Genomic DNA, 23,704 nt, shown 5'->3' with positions numbered 1-23,704 from the left:
ACTTATCTTTTTACATATAAAAATAATACACAGTGGGATATTTTATTCAATAAGATACAATCTTCAAGATCAAGAGAGAATATACAAAACTATTGTATGTAGGCTGATGTATTTTACTGTATAATAGGAATAAATATATCTAGAAGAGAAAGTGCGAGGTCTGTTCGTAGAGAAATCACCATTTACTTAGGGGTTTAAAGCCAAGTGTTCTGCAGGTACCAGCCAGAAAGGAGCTATTGCTGCATTTAAACGATGTGATCATTATAAAATGAAGGCCTTAAATCTATAAACAATAACAAAAACACACAAACCAAATGAAAATGTACTAAAATTTAATCATCCATAAAAGCTGTAATTTAATCTGACAGTAAAACACAAGAAGCAATATTAGAGTTGGTTTAGTATATTATATATTTTAGCTTTGAAAGCCATAGAAATTGGTTATCCCAGTTTTTTTCCCTATAAAAGACCCATTTTTCAAAGCATTATGCACAAACAATTTTAATTAGATATAATGACAGAATGATACTTCATAATTTTTTAAATATAAAATGAAGTCAATGACTCAAAAAAGTTATCCGCTGCAACGAGTTGAGGGGAAATTTCATCATCTATATCATTACAGATATAAAGTGTAATGGTTCAACTTTTTAGTGCTTGACAGGGAGGAATCATGATAAAAAGGTCAATGTGAAATCATTTGATTATAGTAGCAATATCTAACATTTGAAATGCATCCATGCTCTTTTGTATAATCATATTAGAGTCAAGTATATTTATTTTCACATCTGTTATAACTGCTATTGCAAAGGAGAAATACTATTGTCTTATTTTTCCAAGAGATATACACAGAGCAATTTTTTTTCTCCAGGGAAGTTGTGCAAACCAATATAAGATCTAAATTCTTCATATAATATATAAAACAGGAGAAGCCTCTTCAGATTTATTTTTTGAAGTCTGGAATGCTGGCACTTTCCAATTAGGCAACAGTTCTTCATTCCTGTAATCTAGAACATTGAATAAATACAGATACATATTTACATACAGTTAATCTCCTGATGTCAGAAGATGACAGTAAGTAAGCAGATATCCAAAAATACAGAAAGAAACAATGGTTTTGGCTGATCATAACTAGAGAGCTAAATTAAACTGATATAGTAACAAGGCTATTTTAAACTCCCTTAAAAAATGTTTCAAAAATAGTTTTATTGTACTCAAGTGTTTCACAATATATCTGGCAGTCCTGTCTGTAAAGAGGAAAACAGTAATTATATTATTTCTACCCCATTATCATCTTATTTTTAAAAGTTCCTTTTCCATTAAGGAAACACAACTCCTTCCTGCATAAACTTTCCATGAGAAATTCTTTATTCAGCCATTTTATGACTGTATATATGTATCAGGATACCACTTCCAATTCAGGCTAGGACAAGAAGAGACGACACAAAAAGAGCTGATCCCCATTTTGAAGGGCAGAAAACTCTAAGTTTTAATGTTCAACAGAAAAGAATTAGGTTAAAGGAAGAACTTCCTGAAGATGAATTTGTTTCCTCAGTTTTAAAAAAGGGGGTCATATTAGAAAGAGATTAACGTGTTTCAATACAATTTTGCCTAAAGGCTAAGACTAGATAAGCTTTCCCTTAAAGTCCACATACTCTTACTAACAATGTTCATAGTTGCTATTTAATTTTACCCCAAATCTCGGTACCTTTTAAATGGGATCAACATGGTACTTCAAGTCTATAATCACAAATAAATACGCTGCAAAGTATTCTGATTACTAAGTGACCTACTATTTGGTATAACCAAATATCCACAGAGATCTCTGGTAACATACATACTCTGTACATATACTCTGGTAACTTACATACTGTAAACTGAATTACATATCAGAGCCTAAGAATTTATGCGTCCAAGATGGAAGTCTTATTTGTAGATCTGGGTCAAGATCTTGCTCCCTAAGGTAAAACTCACAGTAGTACAGTGTAGGGTTGAATATGAATGAATTTTCACAACAGGCCAGGAGATGGCACCTTTTCCTTTAAACGTAAGCTAAAAGGATATTTTCTGAGAACTGGAAATTCAACTAGGGTCAGTTAAGATAAGGATAAGAATGAGCCAGTCAACTAACTATAAAAGAGTTAAATAATGTATTTCAGAACAGGAATTGAAGTTCTCATCTTTTTAAACCTCCGTACGCTTACCTAAAGAAACAAAAATACCAGCAATTTTAACAATAATCACTTTCAGGGAGCTGGTGATTTAAAGTTATTGACTCAAGATTTCACTAAAAGCCTAAAGGAACCATTTGGCCAGAAAGCTGTTTTTCCTAAGTCTGAGTACCAGAGGCAATCTGTGCCCTTTTTCTCCTTTCTGTCTGTTTTCCCTCTACCTTCATTTCAAAAGAGGGTACAATTACTCAGTTGTTTCCCTGAGGAGAGAGATTCATTCATATCTCTAAGGAAGCACATATTAGTTTATTTGGTGCTCTGGAAGAGGTAATCTACTAAATGGACCCCAGAGACTTACAAGAGTTAGCACAACTAGCTCTCAAGTGGGGAGCAATTGACTTTCCTTTAAACGGACCAAGTTTAGTAATAGTCCCATAATTAGTATCAAATTACATCATAAACCTACTCTATGAAAATATTCTTTTATGGTAATGTTTATAGAGTTGATGAACATAAGTAGAAACCATTCAGGGGACTTAAACATATAATTAAAGAAAAACAAACAAATGGTCCCACATGGCCTGGTTTCTCACTTGATAGGCAGCTTCAATGCGGCCACTAATTTCTCTCCAATGGGTTCACTTAATGAAAACTTGAGTGGTACTTAATGTCAACTACTACTCGGAGACCTACAGAAGAAACATTTGAAAGAAGTCAATCCATTCCTGAGAAGAAATGATTAGCAGAACTGCATTGACAAAACACCACACATCCAGCGGCGTGGTTCAAGTTAAAAAGACTGATAATACCAAGTTTGGGGAGGACGTGGAATTCATAAGCTGCTGATAGGTGTGTAAACTGGCACAACTACTTTGACAAAGAAAAACTTCTCAGCAGTATCTACTAAAGCTAACCACATACACAGTGTATTACTGGCCACTCCATTCCTGCATATACACACCAAACAAAAGCGTACACACGCACCTAAAGGCTTGTTCAGGAACGTGCAAAGGAATCATGTTAGTTCCTGAAAAGACCTCACATGTCCATCAATAGCAGAATGCAGAAATTATATTGTGACTATAGTCATACAATAAAGATGAACTATTACTATATGCAACAAGGATAATTCTCAAAAACATTTCTGAGTGAAAGAAGGCAGACAGAAAATAACACATTACATGTTTTTGTTTCTGTTAAATTCAAAGAGAGGCAAAACTAATCCATCATGTCAGGAATCAGGGCTGGGATTACATTTGAGGAGGAATGCCTATTACTGATATATATGGATGTGCTCACTTTGAAATAATTCATCAAACGCTTTCTCTCTCTTTTTTTTTTTTTTCAGGTGAACCACTGTTCCACTTCAATTCAGCATAAATTTGGGTGTGACCTTGGAAGGCTTTCTATTCACTCGACCACTATTTTTTTCCCATTCTATACCAGGCACTGGGAACATACTGGTGAGCAAAACAGATGTGGTCCTTGCCCTCTCTCATACAGCTTAGACTCCAATGGGGAAAGAGACAAATTATCCAACAGATGAACATATCTACAAATTACAGAAGCCTGGAAATACCCTAATAGCTGAAATGGGAAGTGGTTAATGGGGAAAGCCCAAAGTAAGAGGATGAGAAAGGCATCTGTTCCGCTTTTAGCATCTCACCTGGCTCAGAGCTGCTGCTTACGGCGGGTCTAAAGCAGCAGACATGATTTCTTTTTAGGCTTCTTCTTTTCCACTGGTGTTTTCCTATTTATCTGTCTGACCAGGTCATAAAATATCTAAATAAAAACAAGAAAAAAATTTACTTATTTGACTAACATTTGAGACCCTGTTCCACGAACAATCTTGGTTTTGTTAAATATTATTCTGCTCCTGGAACTATATTTTGCTGCTTTAACAGATTTCTTAGAAGACCCAGATAACTTTCAGTCAGGGTAAAGCAGCACCTGCGTATTTACAATGCGGGAAATGCGCTTGCTCTTAGATACTCAGTAACAAATTAATGAACAGAATTAGTAGTGAAAAATAAGGTAGTGAAGTTATATTCTTCATGGAATCTTCTGTGCTTCAAAACTTAATTATTAACTTAAATCTTCATAGTGGCTTTATTTTTTCAAAAACTACAAACATACAGAAAAGGCACGAGAATAGTACCAAGAATTCATGCATATTCTTCACCATATTCACCAGTCAGTAACATCTTGCCAAGTGTACCTTATCTTTTCTCTCTCTCTTCTTTTTCTCTCTTTCTTTTCTAAACCATTTGCAAGTAGTCCGCATGCCAGAGGTCCTTTAATAGTTGAGTGTGTATTTCTTAAGAACAAGGATATTCTCTTATATAACCACATCAGTTATCACATTCAAAACATTTAAGCACTGTTTCATTACTTTGTATTATCTACAATGCAAATTCCAATTTTCCAACTCCCCCAAAAGGACCTATCCAAGATCACACAGTGCATTTAATTTGTTGTCACTTTAATCTTTTAAAATCTGGAACAGTTCCTCCACCTTTTTCTTTCACGACATTGTTGTTTCTGAAAAAATACTGGCTAGTAACTTTCAACCTGGGTTTGTCTGATGTTTCCTAATGATCAGATTCATGTTATGCATTTTTAGCTGGAAAAGGACAAAAGAGATATTGTGTTCCTTTCAAGGTATCACATGAAAAAGCATATGATTTTTGTGATGTTAATTTTGGTTAAAGTGACAAATAGAAAAAGTTTGTGACTACTAATTTAAAGTGACAATATCTGTTAATAAATCTTTTAGATTCATTTTGGATGAAAAATGCAAGGTGTCAAGGACAAAAATACAATACGACTTATTTCACAGAAGTAGGTTATTTCAATTCTCTTATGTTTATATCATATATACACATGAGTTACAGAATTAATAAGTATGCCAAAGTGTTGCAACATGAAACAGATCAGCTAAATTTAATTCTTTGTTATGAAATGCAAACACTCATTTACTAATGACCTGGGATAGAAACAAGTATCACAGAAGCTCTATTACCCACCTGTAATAAACAGTGCTCTGTGGAAGTGTTTCAAAATGTCCTAGCTTTTAGGGGCATTATATGCAAAATGTCAATATGCACTGAATATATACTATGTCAATATCTATTTTCTTGATTTTAATGATTGTGCTGCGGTTGTGTAAAAGAATGTCTTTGATCTAAAAGTACACACACTAATATATTTAGGAGTAAAGTAGAGTGATATGCAAACATATGTGACAAATTTTAATAGCTGGTGAATCTGGAGAAAGGGTAAACAGAAATTCTTTTTATCGTTCTTATATCTTTCCAGAAAGTTTTGAAAGTAAAATATTTTAAAAATTATTGGTTATATGTCGATAAAAAAATTATTAGTCTATATTTGTGAAGATGGTACTCAGATAAAACAACTTCTATTTACCTTTTTTTCAAAAATGGTCCTAAGCTGATAAGGGATTACTAGCCAACAAATATAAACAGCTCACACAATTCAGCATCAAAAAAACCAAATAATCTGATTTAATAATGGGCAGAAGAACTGAACATTTTTCCAAAGAGGAAATGTACATGAAAAGATGCTCAACATCACTAATCATCAGGAAATGCAAATAAAAATCACAATGAGATATCACCTCACATCTGTCAGAATAGCTATCACCAAAAAGAATATAAATAACAAATGTTGGCAAGGATATGGAGAAAAGGGAACCCTTGCACACTGTTGGTGGGAATGTGAATTGGTCTCACCACTATGGAAAACAATGTGGAGATTTCTTAAAAAACTAAAAACAGAACTACCATATGACCTAGCAATTCCACTCCTGGGTATATATCTGAAAACAAAACAAAACAAAACAAACTCCTACTAATTAAAAAAAGGAAAGGTACCCCAATGTTCATAGCAGCATTATTTACAATTGCCAAGATATGGAAGCAACCTAAGTGTCCATCAACAAATGAATGTATAAAGAAGTTGTAATATAGGGGCAGAGGACTAAGAGATACAAACTATTAGGTATAAAATAATCTACAAGAATACATTCTACAACACAGGGAATATAGCCAATATTTTATAATAAATATAGATGGAGAATAACCTTTAAAAATTGTAGATTTTTACTGTACACCTATAACTTGCATAATATTATACAGTAACTATTACTTCAATTAAAAAATAATAATCCTAAACTTACAAGGCTAAATTAATTGTTGGGGGGATAACCCACCCAAAGCTAAAAAAGTGATTCATTTATATTTTCTTTTTCATCCATCCTCCCTACTCACTGCCTTCAAACCATTCAACTCTATTATTTTATTTCTAAGAAGGTTGAAAACACAGAATTTATGAACAAATGGTAATTTCTGTTTCACAACTCAAAGCCCTTCAATAACTTAATATGCATAAGGCACAAACAAAATCTCATTAGTTTCCTAGCCTCAGTGCATAAGCTATAAAATGAAAAGTAACAAAAGGACAAACTAACACAATAAATTAATCAAAACGACATGTTTCTTCATGCTAGCAAGTTTGGGTTTCTGGTATTACACAAAATGGTAACTGGTTTTGTGGTATGTCCTCAAGGATTTCTTTGGCAAACAGTGCCTACCTCACAGCAGCAGCTGGTTCAGTGATGAAGGCAAGTTCGAACTATAGTTATTTGGTTAAATATAAAGTCCTCAGCCTAGGTTCTTCCTCATCTCTCTGAACTACAGAAAAATCTAAAGGGAACACAGAATAATTTCTCAATCTGTCATTCCTTAATTGGGATGTCTTGATTTCAATTATTATTCCAGCATCAGCAAAGAATAATTAATTCTTGATTACGAGTGATGTTATTTTGATACAGTTACATACTACTTTCAGAACACAGCACAAATGGTGTGAACAGGAATTTTTTTTTAAGTTTTAAATATATATATATTTTCTGATATAAATACATATATATTCTCTGATATAAATAGTAGAGAATTAGAGGGCAGTTTAGTTAAGCAGTATGTCCCTGCATGATTTCAAATTTGAGTCCAAGAGTCGAATCGTATGAAAGTATGCTTTCTCTATCTTCACACACTCAGATATCACACACATATTTTTAAAGCATTAGCTGTCTGAGGAACTATTAACTACCCCAAAAACTCTGCAGCTGGATTATCAGGCTATAAAGAGAGAAATGTGATAAGAAACAAATTATTACACTCTCAAGAATTTCTAGCATAAAGTTAGTATGTTTTCCAAAAGAGTCAAGATCTTTAAGTAGCTAGAGTATTTCATTTTATTGTATTGTTTTTCTATTTTTGTTTTTATAAACTTTTATGTCAAGAGTTGACTTTAACAAGGCTATTGTGAATAAGCAGCTCTGCTGCACTGGAAACTGAAATCCAGTGGGAGTTTTAGTAGCATGTAAATTCCCACAAATACGTAATGCTTAACCATATGTAAATTCATTAAATACATAAAGGTAAGGAACACCTTCTGTCCATTGTATTCACTGGACCCTGGCCCAACCCAGCGCCAGCTGAGCCCTATGAAGTTGATAGGTGGGCACTAGTGAGGGTGACAACAAGGACAGGAAGGAACTAGATCTCTAACAACCATTCTGAAGATGGTGACCTTGCACTACTGTTCCCCTGGCCAACTCATTCATTAATCCTAATGTGTTTCACCTCAAAGTTAACTCTCTCTTTTTTTTGGGGGAGGGGGGTGGGTGGGTGGTAAGACTGTACCAAAAATTAAAATTTTACGATTACTTATGTTTTTCAAAACAGCATCTATGAAACTGTCCACCAAAAAGAAAGTTGAAACTAGAAGCATGTCATATTTCCTTTTATTTACTTGGCAGTGAATAAGAAATAAGTACTCTTGAAGATCTCAGCAGGACTTGTTCCCCATTAGGATGCACAATTTTTTAGGGCAGCAATAGTATCTGTCCAGGTAACTGTTACCCTGGTGCCTAACCAAGAGCGAGGCATATGAGGATACAACAAATACTTGCTGAATAAGTAAGTTATGGATTTCTTATATTTATGTATTTACTAAAATTAGTTTTACCTAAAAAGCAAACTGATATTTCTGATTATTTGTAAAACAGAGGATTTGAAGCAAGCTTAAATTTTTTTCCTGTCGCATGTTTAAAGTAATTTGGTCATTTAAAAAGTCAGATAATAGTCTACAACCATATTAGTCAAGGAAAAGTGATCCACAGAACCAAAGACCAGAGAGGAACAGCAAGCAAAAACACACAGGATTCGAATAACCTAACCCACTCTTAACTCTCACTTACGCTGCAAGTGTGCTGAACTCTGATTGATTACCTGTGATGCTACAAATGGCAAATGAAGACTTCTGCACTATCGGGAAAGGAAAGAAACCTACTGTTATGTTAAAATTAACAAAAGCAAAGGGAACTTCTTAAGTTTGGCTTGGATGTGGTGGTAGCAGCTGGGATTACACTGGTCTTTTAGGGATCCAGTAAACTACTGGCCCTTTACACCCAGGCAGGCATGCTTACTGGTTAAGCATTCCTATCCCCAGCTATGTTCTCAAGATAGTGGAGTGCTTAAGTCATGGACAAAAAAAAGCCTTGTGCAGCTGCTGTATCAGACCTAAAAGACCGAGTGAATTTCAGTTCCATATCCATCCACACTCACACAGATTTCTCCCTCTGAGTCATGCACCAAAGGGAAGCAGGACTAAAAACACCAAATTCTGTGATATCTTTCATTACAATAACTACTTTGATTTTGGTATTTTTCTACTTGACTTTACAACCCATTCACACACATCTGCATAGGTAACTGTTATAATACAAGGGTGATGTGGTAATTTTCACACACCACTTTCTGGCATATCATTTAGAGGCTTAGCAGGACTTTAAACATATTCTTTAATTAAAACTTCTTCTTTGCCAGTAAGGTAAATATAAGTGTCCTCATCAGAGCCAGCAAAGAATTTTACGCAGAAGAAATACGGTTTCTAGGAATTACTTAAGTGTTTTCCATAAACTGATAAAGACTACTTTAAAAAAAAACACCATTTTTTTTCTTTTTTTTAAAAAAATTGTTTTTGGCTGTTAAAAGAAAGGAAACTAAAAAGATACTTATTTGTGCTGCCTAGCAGCTGTAGGTTACCTCATTAACATTGATCTTTGACTTTGCAGAAGATTCTAAAAAGGCACAGTTACACCACTGTCTTGCTAAATTCTGACCCTGTTCTTTGCCAACTACTCGCTCATCTTCCAGGTCACATTTATTGCCAACCAAAATCATTGGAACCTGTGGGAAGGAAAAAGAAACATACAATAAGCACTAACATACTTGTCACTCAGCCTCCAATAAATAAGCAACTACCCACCACCAACTGAAATGTGCTAGTTAGGACTATAAGCTTCACCAAGTGCTTAAAAAATGGCTTATATATGTGTGTTGGGGGGAAGATGGAGGGAGAACAGACAGAAAAAAATATGGAAGGGATCCTACAATGCAGATCTGCTAAATTATTTTAAGAATACAATCCCAAAATTCTTATGTGGACCAATACTAATAGCTGAATATCAAGTAGAAAAATCTGAAGAAAAAGGAACCTCCTGCAATACAAAGAATGTACTCAATGGTCCCAACTATGGTTTAACTGCCTCACTCTCACAGGACCAACAAATGCCAAAAGTAGTGGCAAGACCAACACAGCAATAAGTTCTACCCGTACAATTGCCATCTAGATATGAAGACCAGCTTAGGTGAGATGTTCAGGAAGAGTAACAATAAAAATAAAGCCACTAAGCAGCGATGTCTTCATCTGTAACTCAATCTTCTTTAGTTTATTGCATGGGATAAAGAGATTAACATTACCAGAATTCAGTGATTTGCATGTAATTTCCTATGAAAAGAGAACTCTTTCAGATGAATTAGTCATGGGAAGAAAGAGAACTATTCATCAGGTTACGGTTGGTCATGAGTCATATGGTGCAAATCCCTCCCGCCTACAATGATCACCCAAAATGAAGGTCCTGAGCAGGTGCACATGTTCCCATTAATAATGAGAGAGAACACACAAAAACAGAAAGGAAGGTACAAATGAAATTTTATATCCTAATTTATGCAACTTTTGAAAAGAACGCTTTGCAGCTCAAAACTGAGGCGCACATGTAAAATATACATTTCATCTTTGCCAAAACGCACAATGATGATGCTATTCATCAAATAAAACAAGAATTCTAAAACAAAAATAAAAAAAAACTCAGTTAAAATCTTTAACATTTTAATTCAAAATCTTTAACATTTAATTCAAACTCTAAGTAAAAACTATACCAACAGAATGTTAGAAACGGGCACATACCATTATGGTTCTTAATAATGTTCTGTGAACACTGTCTGACATAACTACTACCTTTCAAAGCCCGACCTGGATCCCACTTCTACCAAGTACTCGGGCTCTTCTTCCTCTACTGCACTCATGACTCACGTAGGACAGTGTACACTTCACATACATGTCCTCCTCCTTTTCTAATCATCTCTGAATATAATCTGTAGGTAAATTTAAAAAGCGTAAACATTTTTTGGTCACAGGAGCTCTTTTAGGCATGTGGTAGATACCTTCCAAATCCCCTACTGATAGAGAAAACGGACACTTTCTATATGGCCACAGAGAGAGGGCAGTATTCTTTATAGGAGAAAAATACTTACATCTTCTGTGTCCTTAACCCGTAAAATCTGTTCCCTCAGGTCCTGTAAGTCATTAAATGTGGACTGAGCTGTAATAGAATATACTAATGCAAACCCTTGGCCATTCTTCATATACAAGTCCCTCATTGCTGTAAATTGCTCCTATAATTAAAAAATATGCAATTATAAATATGACTTCTTGAATGTATATTGAAACAGTTTCAATCAGAATAATTACAAGTGAGCTACTGAAGTTTTTACTACATGTTATCATGACATGAAACATAAGACATGGTACATGGTTACTAGAAACTCTGGAGTGAATGTTTCTGTCCCCCACTCACATGACTAGAAACGACAATAAACTAGGATTAGAAGGGAAATTTTACCGCTTTAATTTACTTTTGTGTGATTTATAAAAACACATATATGTATAATTCCTTTTTGTATACAGATTTTTAACTAAATTATTTTGGTGCTATAGAAAATAATCTCCAAAGTAGTGCTGTTAGAAAAGAGAAGTCCAAGTACTGAACCCTGAGGCCCTCTAACACTAAAAGGTCAGGGAGATGAAGACAGATCAGGAAAGGAAACTTAGGAGTAATGAATGACACAGGGAGAAAACCAAGCACGTGTTGTTTCCTGGAAGCCAAATGAATAAAATATTTACAGAGAAGGATAGTGATCAACTGAGTCAAAGGTTGCTGAAAAGTCAAGGGAGTTAAGGTTATACGCAGAGGACTGATTATGAATGACAGACCACGGATTCGAAGCTATGCAAACGGGGTTGAGGATATGAGTAAGAATCAAAGGTGTTAGGATAAATGGGCTGCAAGTTCCAGTGAAGCTGAAGGGTATGAAAGGAGGTGAGATGGAAAATCAAGAGGTGGTGAGTGAAGCATGGGACACTTGAAAATGAGATTAGGATGGTATTAGGTTATTGGTAATCACACAGTCTAGGGTAAGACCATGGGCATGAACGGCTAAAGCAGGATGGAGGTCAGGAACTGATACAGGCCAAGCTACTGGATCATCTATGACACCTGAAAAATTCTATTTGGATACTAAAATCACCAAAAATTCTTACTAAAGCAGAGTTGGAGAGAGTAAGCAAAAATCTTCAAGGAGTAAGGAGTGACCTAGAACAAGATTAATGAGCATCACGTGCTTTCAAAACTTCACGCAAGGCACTGGGGACAGGCAAGTAAACAGTAAATAATAACAGCGTGCTGAGTGCTAGGATGGGAGAAATACAAGATATTTGAGAGGACAAAGGAAAGATCTCTGCGGTGCGGGAAAACACCCTTCATTTGTACAAGAGCAAGAAGAAAGAATGCCCTTACACTTGTGGAGGCAGTGAAAGCAAGAAGTAGAAAGTTTTTTTTTTTTAACTGCTGGAGTCTCTGGGAACAAAGGAGAATTATTACTATTTCAGAAGCTAGGAAAATTGGGGGTAGGGGGAGTGGCAAGAGTGGGTGGCCTTTGATTCAACTGATAAAAGAAAGATGTAGTTCCAGTGATCCAAAGCTTACCGTTGGAATCAAGATCCATTTTGCCACAAAAGAATGGAAATGTATGGTATAATTAGTACTCTAAATTGCTCCAGTCTGCTTTTTTCTTTTTGACCTAAAACTTTCTCACCGTTTATAAAATTATAGTGGGGATATTTTTGCTGAATTTTAAAAAACTTAAAAACACTGAAGAATACCATCCATTTTAAAGCTGAGAATTACCTAAAAGGTAAAGCCTATGTGTATGAAGGGGGGAAAAATCACTTAATGTGTGCACTTTTTGTGGCAGAATAAAATCATTAATTTATAACAAAATTTAAAAGGTGATGACAAATGAAGACAATGAAAGTAAAAGCAAATACACAGAGTTCATACTATATAAAAGGCATTTTGTGCCAAGTGATTTATAATCACTTTCTCATTTGATCTTTATAAGCACCCTGAAGTATGAATGTCATACTCATTTAAGAATGTGAAAAATGAGGCTCAAAATAATCCTAAAGAAAACACTGTCACCAGCCTCTTGAGATGTTAAAATATTAATAAAAAGCAAAACCAATTTCTACAAAAATGAATGACCATGGTGTCAAGACACAGTCGTATTTAAACACAGAGAAATACCTCTCTAACTAAAATACTGGATGTAAAATACCTTCTTAAACTGTAATAGCATAATCCTTACCTCAATACAAGGAAAAGAAACTGAACACACAGATTCTGCAGGTGAACACAACATACAATTTAACAGTGATATGTGGGCATTAAATACATTACAGATCATTTTATGAACATAAGAAAATTTAAGAAGCCCTACATTTAGAGACTTAGTTCTTAATCAGAACAAATGCTTCTATCAGAGGAAACATTCGGGTGAAAAAAGCCTGTTCACAAATTAAAATCTATCAAAAAAAAAAAAAAAAAAAGAAAGAAAAGAAAAGAAAACATCCTTACTGTTCCCGCTGTATCCAGGATTTCGAGCATACACTGTTGGCAGTCTACTTCAACTTGCTGTTGGGGTGGGGGTGGGGGGTGGAGGGGGATGAAAAAGTTAACGTCAAAATGTCAGTCTGTTTTCCTCCCACCTCTTCACTCAAAGTGTCTATTAACAGCTACAAAACCATGTTCTCTAGCAGTGTGCTGTACTGGTGGAGACTTGACTTGGTATTACAATAAAGAACAGGAGGTCTCAAACGTATTCTATTAATACACAGAAGCCAGGGCTGTTAATGCTGCATTTAGATATTTTCTGACCACTATGAATTCTGAGGAATGATTTTTGTTATTATTAGAAGGCAATGGTCATGTTCTGTGATTCAAGAAAAACTGCAACAAGCAGGTATAGTTCTAACAGGATAAAAATATATAAAGTATGTATATTTATAGTATCTACAAAACAAAAGCACAACAGTATTAAGTAGCTCAAAACAGTCAAGATTTGGGGATAAAGAAAATTCTGCCAACTTACCACGTCCAAGTTGTTAAAGTTTTACTATAATATGCCCCAAATTTAATACAGAGGAAAATTTAATTTAAGTGATAAAGGGAACACAGAATAACACTGAACTCATACAGTTTAAGACTAAGAAAAAGGTACTTCTTTGGAAAAGCTGTGTGCATAAGGTGAAATTTTATATATTGCATTCTATTTTCCCAGTGTTTTATAGAATAAGAGAAAGTTGGCCTAAAGAAAGTATCAACTATTAAGTGTGTGGAAAAATTTTAATAAAGGAGGGATTAAGAAAAGTGTTAAATCTTTAGCATTCTCGGTACAGATCTCCATTTGTAGTTAAAGCTTTAACCAGCAACTTATTTGGGGGAAATTTCAGTAATGCAACGCTGTCTTCTAAAAATAAACATATTAACCAACGTAAGGAGTATTTTAAACTCCACTTCTGTGTCAGATAAGGGGCTGATGAGGAGCACAAATTCCGAGTGCCACGACTTACGGGACTAACGTGACAATGAACTGCACAATCTGTAAATGGGCATGTTCGATGAATGATGAATTAGGTCTGCGGTTTCTCAATGTATCACGATTTTATTTCCAATTTAGAGACAGTGAAACTGCTCTGTCGGTAGGCTTACTGAACTTAATTCAGCCAAAGTTATAGCACTGTTTAAGGTAAATTCTAAAACATCCAACAAAGCAATCCTTTCCCATTTGTTGAAAGGTAGGTTTAAGCTTTTTCTTGTTGTTGGTATACTGTTGGCTACGAGTCTTTCTTACAACACTAGCTCCTCCCCCAACCCCCCTACCTCATAACACACTTGAGAAATGAAATCATGCAAATTCTCCCCAATTCCAGCAAGTCTTATAATTAAAAAAAACCAGTATTTTTTGTCAAAAACGACTATTTAAATCTTTTGTCCTTTTTAATAAGCTTTACTTTTTAAAAAGCAGTTTTAGGTTCACAGCAAAACTGAGCAGAAAGCAGAGGTCCCATATACTCTTTTCCTGCTCCCTGCCAGCCTCCCCACTATCAGTATCCCACAAGAGTGGTACATTTGTTAGAATCAATGAACCTACGTCAACACATCATTATCATGCAAAGTCCATAGTCTGCAGTTTTATTCTTGGTGTTGTACATTCTATGGGTTGGGTGGGACAAATGTACGTATCCACCATTATAGTAGCATACGGGCTCCAATTACCTAATTTTTTATAGTCTAAAGGTGAAATATCTTTAAAGTTACTACATAACTAAACAAAAATAACTTTCAGTCACTGGATAACTTCAAGCATAAAATGATCTTAATTTTAGTTCACAAAAAGAGTCATCAAAAATATACCTACTACTTATATGCAATTTTTTCACATTAAAAAAATTCTCTACCAGGAAAATGCATACATTAGAGAACAAATTACTAAACAGTAACAGAACATGGAGCTCTCTAGAGCAAAGCAATATTCTGTGAAAAAATTTTGCCTTGATGAAACTTTTAAAAACAGATACAGAATCGCTGTACCATTTCTCAAAACTATTTTCAAAAAAGCAATTCCATAGACCAAATTTAAAGTCATAAGAAACTACTTGTAAGCATGTGTATACAAGTTTCACATTTTACCTTTCTGTAGGAATCTTCTATCGTTGGGTCATATTTTTCAACAAAAATTCCCTGAACAAATTGAACTGTCTAGAGAAAAAAAAAAAAGCAGACAAAAGTTAAGGACTTAAAAGAAAAATCAGCCTCTTTTAAAGTTACTTAACCTCACAAAGTGCTAAAGATATAATGAAATTATGTGAAAACTATGGGTAAACATACAACTGTAAAGTAACATTTTTTAATATAAGGATACATTCAAAAGAGTACACTTATGAAAGAAGATAGTCACATTAAAAACTGTCAGCAATGCTGCTGCTGACATTATACTGTTAAAAACATTACTATATCGTTTCAAAATACAAATAAGGACATGGATTCTATTTATTAAAATGTGAAAATTTATCAAACTCCTATTATTCCTTCATTTATCAACAGCAATTTTTATCTCATGCTCTCAAAGGAAACATAGGTTCTAAATTTTAAAAAGTCTTGAAAGTCTTTTTAATCATAGTGGGAAAGAGAAGAGACAATTAAAATTTCTGGAATTTATTAAATTTATAATCACATTAAATTTCATATTCACTCCAGAAGTAGTTATTTTTCCAATTTGCCAGGTGAGATTCAAGCACATGCCTTCCTGATTCTAAAGCCTTATTACTCTTTTCATTGGAAAACACTGCCTATTCACCCTTTTCAGATTTTCTACTTTTATCTCTAAGATTTTTGTAAGCAAAGACTAGAAACTAGGTATTTTATCATTCAGTAAATAAAAAAGAAGTACAGAAGATGGCTGTGAACTATTTCCTGCACAGTTTTAAAACAAGGTCTGGTATATCACTGCCTAAAAGCAAGGGTTAAGAATGTGGACTGAGGAAATCCACACTTCAGTTAGCCAGAGGAATATTTTATGCATTATTTTAGTTTGAGCTAAATAGATTAACTTGAATATAGTCAACTTCTTCAACTGTCTATAATGGTGGTTCCATTTCCTCAGCTCTCATTTACTCTTCAGCCCACCCCAGGGTGGTTATGGCCTCATCACCTTACTGAAGCTACTTCTGTCACATGCAGCTACCTCTGTGTTGCCAGAGTATCTCTTTCCTCTTGACTTCCAAGCAGTCAAGCAAAGGTACATTCTTGAAGTACCTGGTATGTTCTTCTATTCTGGATCCTCCAATCCTATCTACTCTTTAAAAGTTGAGAGGTACTGAGAGCCCAGTCCTGAGTTCTTCTCTTCTCTCTCTAGTCTCTCCCTAGACAACCTTGTTAATTCCTATGGAGTTTTAACTATTTTATTTATTTTAAAAAGGTAATTAATGGACACAGGACAAAATGCAAAAGACACAAAAGAGTATGTAGTCATAACTAACCCTACCTACCACCTTTTCCAATTCCACTCTGAAGGAAGTAACTGATATGCTATCTGTAGCTTATTGAACCTTGTAGAAATAGTCTTTGCTTTTTTAAAATTTTATCTCCCTCCACCCCTGCCACCACCCTTCCTTTCTTATAACACATACCTGGTAGTTTACACTACTTGGTTGCATTTTTCCCCTAAGTAATATCCAGGATATCATTACATTATCAGTGTACGTAGAGCTGCTGCATTCTTTTGAATGATCTATAGTATTCTACTCAAAATATGTATTAAAAACTTACTTAGCCCCTACTGGTAGGTATTTAGGTTGTTTCCAAATTCTTGCCACTATAAAGACTGTTGTAATGGATATCCTTGATCACGTCATTTTGTATATGTGAACTTATATGTGGGACACATTTCCAGAAAGGGACTTGCTGAATTGGACTTGCTGTATTTAAAATAACAGATGCTCAGGGCGGGGAGAGGGTAGAGCTCAGTGGTGGAGTGCGGGCTTAACATGCATGAGGCTCAATCCCCAGTACCTCCATTAAAAAAAATAAATAAAAAAGTAAAAATTAATTCCCCTCCTCCAAATAAATAAATGTATATTTAACAACAAAACATTAAAATAACAGATGTTCACATTCACCACAGAGGTATTAATTTATATTCCTAACAGTAACGTGATTCTCATGAAATATATACTGTAGAAAAGTCTTGGCAACCCAAACCATATTTCAAGTCTCTTTTTTAAGCTATTATCTTGAGGATCTGATTGTTTATTTAATATATTTATTTGAACACCTCACAAGCACGTCAAATTTGACATGACTCTTGATTTGCACTCTCAAATCTGCTCATTCTCCAGTGTCTCTCTTCTATTTAAATGGTCCATTAGGAGCTCAACTAGAAACCTGGGCATGATCCTCAACAGCTCTTCTACTCCCCAACTCAATCCAGCACTAAATTATTGTCAGGTCTACTTCCTATTTAACTCTCAAGACATCCGCCTTTCTCTTCTTCACTAATACAAGCTTCCACAAACAATAATCTGGTATACTGCATTCACTCCCAACTTGTCTCCCACATCTTCTCTGCCTGTCTTCTAAATTACTCTACATAGAACAAAGTGCTCTCTTTAAAATATGTATCAATTCTGTCACCACCATCCTCCCCACCCCCCAAAACCCTACCTTCAAGAGCTTCTCACTTCTATAAGGAGTAAGTTACAAGTTCTCACATGGTCTTCAAGTCATGATCTGGTCCCGGCTTACCTCTCATCTACCTCACTTCCCTCTTCTTTCCTCCCTGTTCAGTCCTATCCCAGCAACTGTGACCTTTCTCAGTTGTTCAAATGCTGATTTAGGTTCTCTTGTCATAGAAGTGTCTTAACAATCTATACTCTTCTTTCAAAGTAGCTCTTTGTTTAATTGTGTATTTATTTATTTATTATATTTCCTCCATTATAATGTAACCTCTGTGAGGGAGACCATGACTGCTTTTGTTCACTGTTGTAACTCTAGAGTCTGACATTGTAGAAGCTCAGTAAATATTTACTAAATATATATAGCATGTGTACAAAAAATAACCTTCATTCCACTGGGGTGGGAGTAGGGTAGGATTTACTGCACTGGTACCTGTAATAATCAGTCTCCCCTACCAGAATGTTTTAAGTTCCTTAAAAATGAGAACAATTTTATTCCTCTTTGAATCGCAAACACTAGCGGTTGACATACAGTAGGTAGCCAATAAACATTTGGTAAACAAAAGAGCAAATGAGCCAACATTATAAAACTACACATTCGTGGTTACTGAATGAGTCCCTGTCCCCTGTGGGCCAGATACTAGGTATATGAAAAATACTACCACCTTTCCTCTTTAGTGACTAGAAGTAAAGCAAGCAAATATCAACAGTCTCCTTGTATTATATTGATAGTTACAGTTAGGTGGCTAACTTACCAGAGCAGACTTCCCCACGCCTCCTGAACCAAGGACCACTAGCTTGTACTCACGCATGATGTGGTCTGTTTAAATACTGACAATCTGGAAAACAAAAACAAAAAACAGAAAATTCAAAGATTAATAAACATGCTAAGAATAGCCTAAAAATGTACAACTATAATACGAAATAATATGAGATTTTGGTTTGTTTGTTTCTCTTAAAACTATCAAGAGGAAGACAGAGGCTATACAACAAAACCATGTGTATTTTAATATAAGTTTATAGGACTACTGCCAGGCATCTAATTCACTAAATAGTATCTTTGAGTAGGCATCCATCATTACCCCGTTCATGTTACTTCTAAGAGTATCTGATCAGAAAATAAGATGGTTAAAATTAGTAATTGTTGTACAACTACAATCATGAATCCAACTGTTACAAAACTATCATTTAAACAACTTACATACTTTTTTGAGAAGTTCACTCATAAGCTTTATTTTAATATTATGAAAATGCTATTTTATTTGCTTAAAATATCACATGTAATTCTATACTATTTTGTTCCCTATTGTATTATTGGTAAAAAGTTACCTCAAACATTATTAAGATACAAATGGGAGAATGTAGATCAAATTATTAGAACTCTATAGGTCGGTACTGGTGGTATATTCCATAAGGTCTAAACTGCTAGAGAGGGGAGAAAAGGAATATAAACTTTATTTTTAATCTTTTTTATCTCCATGGTTATCTTAAAAGGTAAAAGGGCAGGAAAGAATTTCCAATGGCCATGATGGGGTAAGTAGACCATCTTACAACAAACAGCTAAAACACCAGACAAAAGATATGAAACAACTGTTTTCAGACATTGGACGATAAGCAGTACAGCTCTGTGATCTCTGAGAGATGGGAAGGAAATGAAGTGGGACCTACAACTGCACTGGCTTTCTGCCTGGAGGGGCTTTTCAGACTGTGATGCAGGGAGAAAGAACTCAAGCAGAGAAGTTATCAGAGAAATGGGAGTTATGCAAAGAAAATTTGAGAAATCTACAGGGGGTCCATCTGAGTCTGTGGCCAAACACTAAGCCAGGCATGTGGGATGAAACTCTATAAGGTAAGACAAAAAATAAATAGGAAATCTATAAACTGAACAATTCCCTGAATGCTGGGAAATACTGAAGTTCTAAACTTTTCTTTATTGAAAAATAGGCACCATATTAAGCCATCAAGCAGGCTAACATATGGGTAACCAGAATGGCAGGGGGGAGGGGGCTGAATAATAAAATAAATAAAATACTTTCAAAATGTGATAAAAATTATAAATCCACAGATCCAAGAAACTCAATGAGCATTTTCCTCAATATAAACACAAAGGAAAGCATAAGGCACAATAATCAAATCTCTGAAAAGTTGTCAAAAAGAGAACATTTTACAAGAAGCCAAAGGAAAAAGTTTAGATACAGAGGAACAAAGTTAAGAAAATATATAGACTTCTTGAGAAGCTATGCGAGACAGAAGAAAATACATCTTTCAAATACTTAAAGAAAAAATGGTCAACTCAGAATGCTAAGTACATTGAATATATCCTTCGAAAATGAAAGTGAAATAAAATTTTTTCAGATCCAAAAAAAGAAAGAATAGCTGGGAGGGTGAAGGGGGAATGTTCAACAGCAGACACTTAAAAAGAGCAAAGAAAATTCTTCAGGGGGAAGAAAATGATAACAGATGAAAATGCAGATCTATATAAAGGAATGACAATTACTAAAGAAATAACAATACCAGAAATTTTGAGTGCAAGTAAACCTACAAGACTTTCTTGGCCTCTTAGAGTAAAAATAACAATATACCACAGGGTTTACAACACATGCAGAAGTAAAACATATTATAATAACAGCACAAGCAAAGTAAGGGAACTGGAAGTATAGTGTTCAAGGTTCTCACGTTGTATCTGAAGAAATACAATATTATTTGAAGGTAAACTGTTATCTGTTACAGATGCATATTATAAATCCTACAGCAACCACAGAGGGTGGGTGAGGAGTGGGGGGAAGAGGCATAGCTAGTAATTCAAAAGCTGATATAATATGGAATACTCAAAAATTTCAATTCATCCCAAGAAGGAAAAATACAAACAAGCAAAAAAAGAACAAAAATGGGAAAAATACAAAACAAATAGGACAGAATTAAAAAGCAACCACATCATTACATTAAATATAAATCATCTATTCTAATATTCCAACATTCCAACTCAATGGCAAGATAAAAAAGCAAGACCTAACTATATGTTATTCTCAAGATACAAACTTTAAAGATACAAGAAAAGTTAAAAGTAACATTTATTGGTGACAAAGGCACAGTTGGTACTAATATTTTTACTGTGGTTTGTTGCCTACATTCAAATAGAAACAAATACTAAATTTCATTTGGAGGTAAGTAAAAAATAAAGATGTTATCTTTTTTTTCCTATACAAGTGTTGGGGACCCTAGATTATGAATCCTTACCTGTTAGAAGCAGTTAGTGCATTAGTTTACTCTAGTCAGACTGTTCTCAAAACTTTTGGTTTCAGGTTTTCCTTATACCCTTTTACATTCTTAAGAACTTTTGTTTATATGGGTTGTCAGGAATGAATGTTGGATTTTTTTCAAATACTTTTCTTGCATCTATTGGCATTATATGGTTTTTCTTTTTCTTTTACCAATACGTCCACTCTGACTGCTTCTATTCAGCACTGTACTATGCTATGTATAGTAGATTCTAGCCTATGCAAAAGAAAGAAGTAAAACTGTCTTTTTTTCACAGATGACATGATCTTGTATGGAGAAAATCCTCAGGAATATCCAAAAAAACTACCAGACTAATAAGTGGATTTAGCATGTTTCAGAAAAAAAAGTTGACACAAAAAAAGCAACTGTATTTCCATATACTTGCAAAGAACAACTGGAAATATTTAATATACCACGTACAACAGCATCCAGTAAGAAATAAAATACTTACAGATGGATGTAACAAAATATGTGCAAGACTTGTGTACTGAAACTACAAAACACGGCTAGTTAAGGACTTAATAATTAGCGAGACTCACCATACTATACTATATTAAGATATGTCCATATCATTGTTAAGATGTCAGTTCTCCCCAAGTTGGTCTATAGATTCATTACAATCACAATCAGAAGGTTTCTTTTTTATAGAAACTAACAAGATGATTTCAACATTTATATGAAAATGCAAATAACTTAGAATAGCTACCACAGGTTTGAAAAAGTCTTACACTATCTGATTTCAAGAAATACTATAAAACTACAACAATAAAGACAGTGCTGTATTAGCCTAATACAAATAGTACAAACAAACATAGATCAGTGGAATCAAATCAAGTCCAGACTTAAAACCATGCATATATGTTCCATTCATTTTTAACAAAGGGATTGTGGTCCCATCCTCCCCCATGGCCCCCAATGCTCCAGGCCTCCTGGTATTCATAACTTGAGTTGTTCCCTCTCATATTCATATCCTTGTGTGCTTTCTTCCCATGCAGACTCAAGACTGGTCATGTGACCAACAGAATATGGTTGTGACTTGAAAGTGACTTTCAAGATTATACCATGGTCCCTGAGATCATTCCCTTTAAGAGAAGCTACCACCATGTAATGAGGACACTTTACCAGCCCTTCAGAGAGGCTTTTTACCAATAGCTAGCACCAATTTGCCAACCATGAACCAGCCACTTCTGAAGCCTGTCTTGCAGTTTTAGTCAAGCTTTAATTCAGGTAACTGTAGCCTCATGAGACCATGAGACTCTTCCAATCAAGCCACTTCCAAGTCTGTGATCCTCAGAAACTGCGAGACAATAAGTGATTACTGTTGTTTTAGGACAGTAAGATTTGGGTTAGACACACAATGTGTTATACAAGAATACAGGGGCAAAAGAAATTCAGTGTGTAAAAGTCTTCAACAAGTCAAACTGGGGAGGAAAAAAAACACCCTTTAACTCTTATCTTTGTTCATACTAGCCAAAATCTAGAAACAACCAAAGTATCCATCAAGAAGTGAACAGATAAACTGTGGTATATCTAATCAATGGAATACTATTCAGTAGTAAAAAGGAATGAACTACTAGTAGATGCAACAACGTGGATGAATCTAAAAAACATGCTGAGCGAAATAAGCCAGACACAAAAGAGTGAATACTGTTATGATTCCACTTACATAAAACTCTAGAAAAGACAAAACTAAGTTAAAGTGCCAGAAAGCTACTTGGGACCAGTGGTGATAGGGCAAGAGTGATGACTACAGAGGAGCAGAAGGGAATTTTTCAGGGTGAAAGAAATGATCTGTACCTTGATTGTGGTGGTGGTTACATGGGTATATACACTTATCAAAAATTATTGAACTGTACATTTAAAATAGGTGCATTTTATTACATGTAAATTATAATTCAACAGAATTAACTGAGGAAATTAAATGGGGGAAAAAAGGGGAAATATCTCAGAATAATAGTTATATATATACTGTTATAAACTGAATACATCCCCCACAAATTCTTATGTTGAAACCCTTCCCCCAATGTGGGACCCTTGGGAGGTAATTAGGATTATATGAGGTGATAAGGGCAGAGTCCTCATGAGTGGGATTAGTGCCCTTGTAAGAGTCCCAAGAACTTGCTTCTCTGTCTTATATCCATGTGAGGATGTAAGACAACCAACTACAAGCCAGAAAGTGGGTCCTTCCAGATACCTAATCTGCCCGTGTCCTGATCTTGGACTTCCAGCCTCCAGAAAAGAGAGAAATAAATTCAATTGTTTAAGCTACTCAGACTATGGTAATTTATTACAGCAGCCCGAACTGAGAAACACAGTAAGGATAAATTAGTATACTAGGCAACAGACCTGACAGCAAGGATGATTGTTGTTCTGAATCAAATATTTACAAAATATCTCCCAGGTACCAGTCCTATACTAGGTGCCAGGGACTGTATGTATGTATGTATGTATGTATGTATGTATGTATGTAACAC

The 23,704-nt window shown here is 34.8% G+C and overlaps 1 protein-coding gene across 2 annotated transcripts in view; it reads right to left on the bottom strand.

Annotated features, from left to right (window-relative positions):
- Nucleotides 1-315: 315 nt before the first annotated feature.
- Nucleotides 316-23,704, bottom strand: part of RAP1A (RAP1A, member of RAS oncogene family) — a 69,347-nt gene continuing 45,958 nt past the window's right edge. For both annotated transcript variants that reach the window (XM_074370160.1, XM_010948306.3), the window contains exons 2-8: nt 18,707-18,790; nt 15,409-15,477; nt 13,294-13,350; nt 10,853-10,993; nt 9,302-9,445; nt 3,838-3,953; nt 316-1,007 (exon numbers count right to left, since the gene is read on the bottom strand). In XM_074370160.1, the coding sequence (XP_074226261.1) occupies nt 3,867-3,953; nt 9,302-9,445; nt 10,853-10,993; nt 13,294-13,350; nt 15,409-15,477; nt 18,707-18,763 (555 nt within the window). In that variant the 5' untranslated portion in view covers nt 18,764-18,790 and the 3' untranslated portion in view covers nt 316-1,007; nt 3,838-3,866. The remainder of the gene's footprint in view (nt 1,008-3,837; nt 3,954-9,301; nt 9,446-10,852; nt 10,994-13,293; nt 13,351-15,408; nt 15,478-18,706; nt 18,791-23,704) is intronic.

The sequence above is a fragment of the Camelus bactrianus genome, chromosome 9, assembly GCF_048773025.1.
Source record: "Camelus bactrianus isolate YW-2024 breed Bactrian camel chromosome 9, ASM4877302v1, whole genome shotgun sequence".
Lineage (NCBI taxonomy): Eukaryota > Metazoa > Chordata > Mammalia > Artiodactyla > Camelidae > Camelus > Camelus bactrianus.
This window is presented reverse-complemented; position numbering and strand designations above follow the sequence as displayed.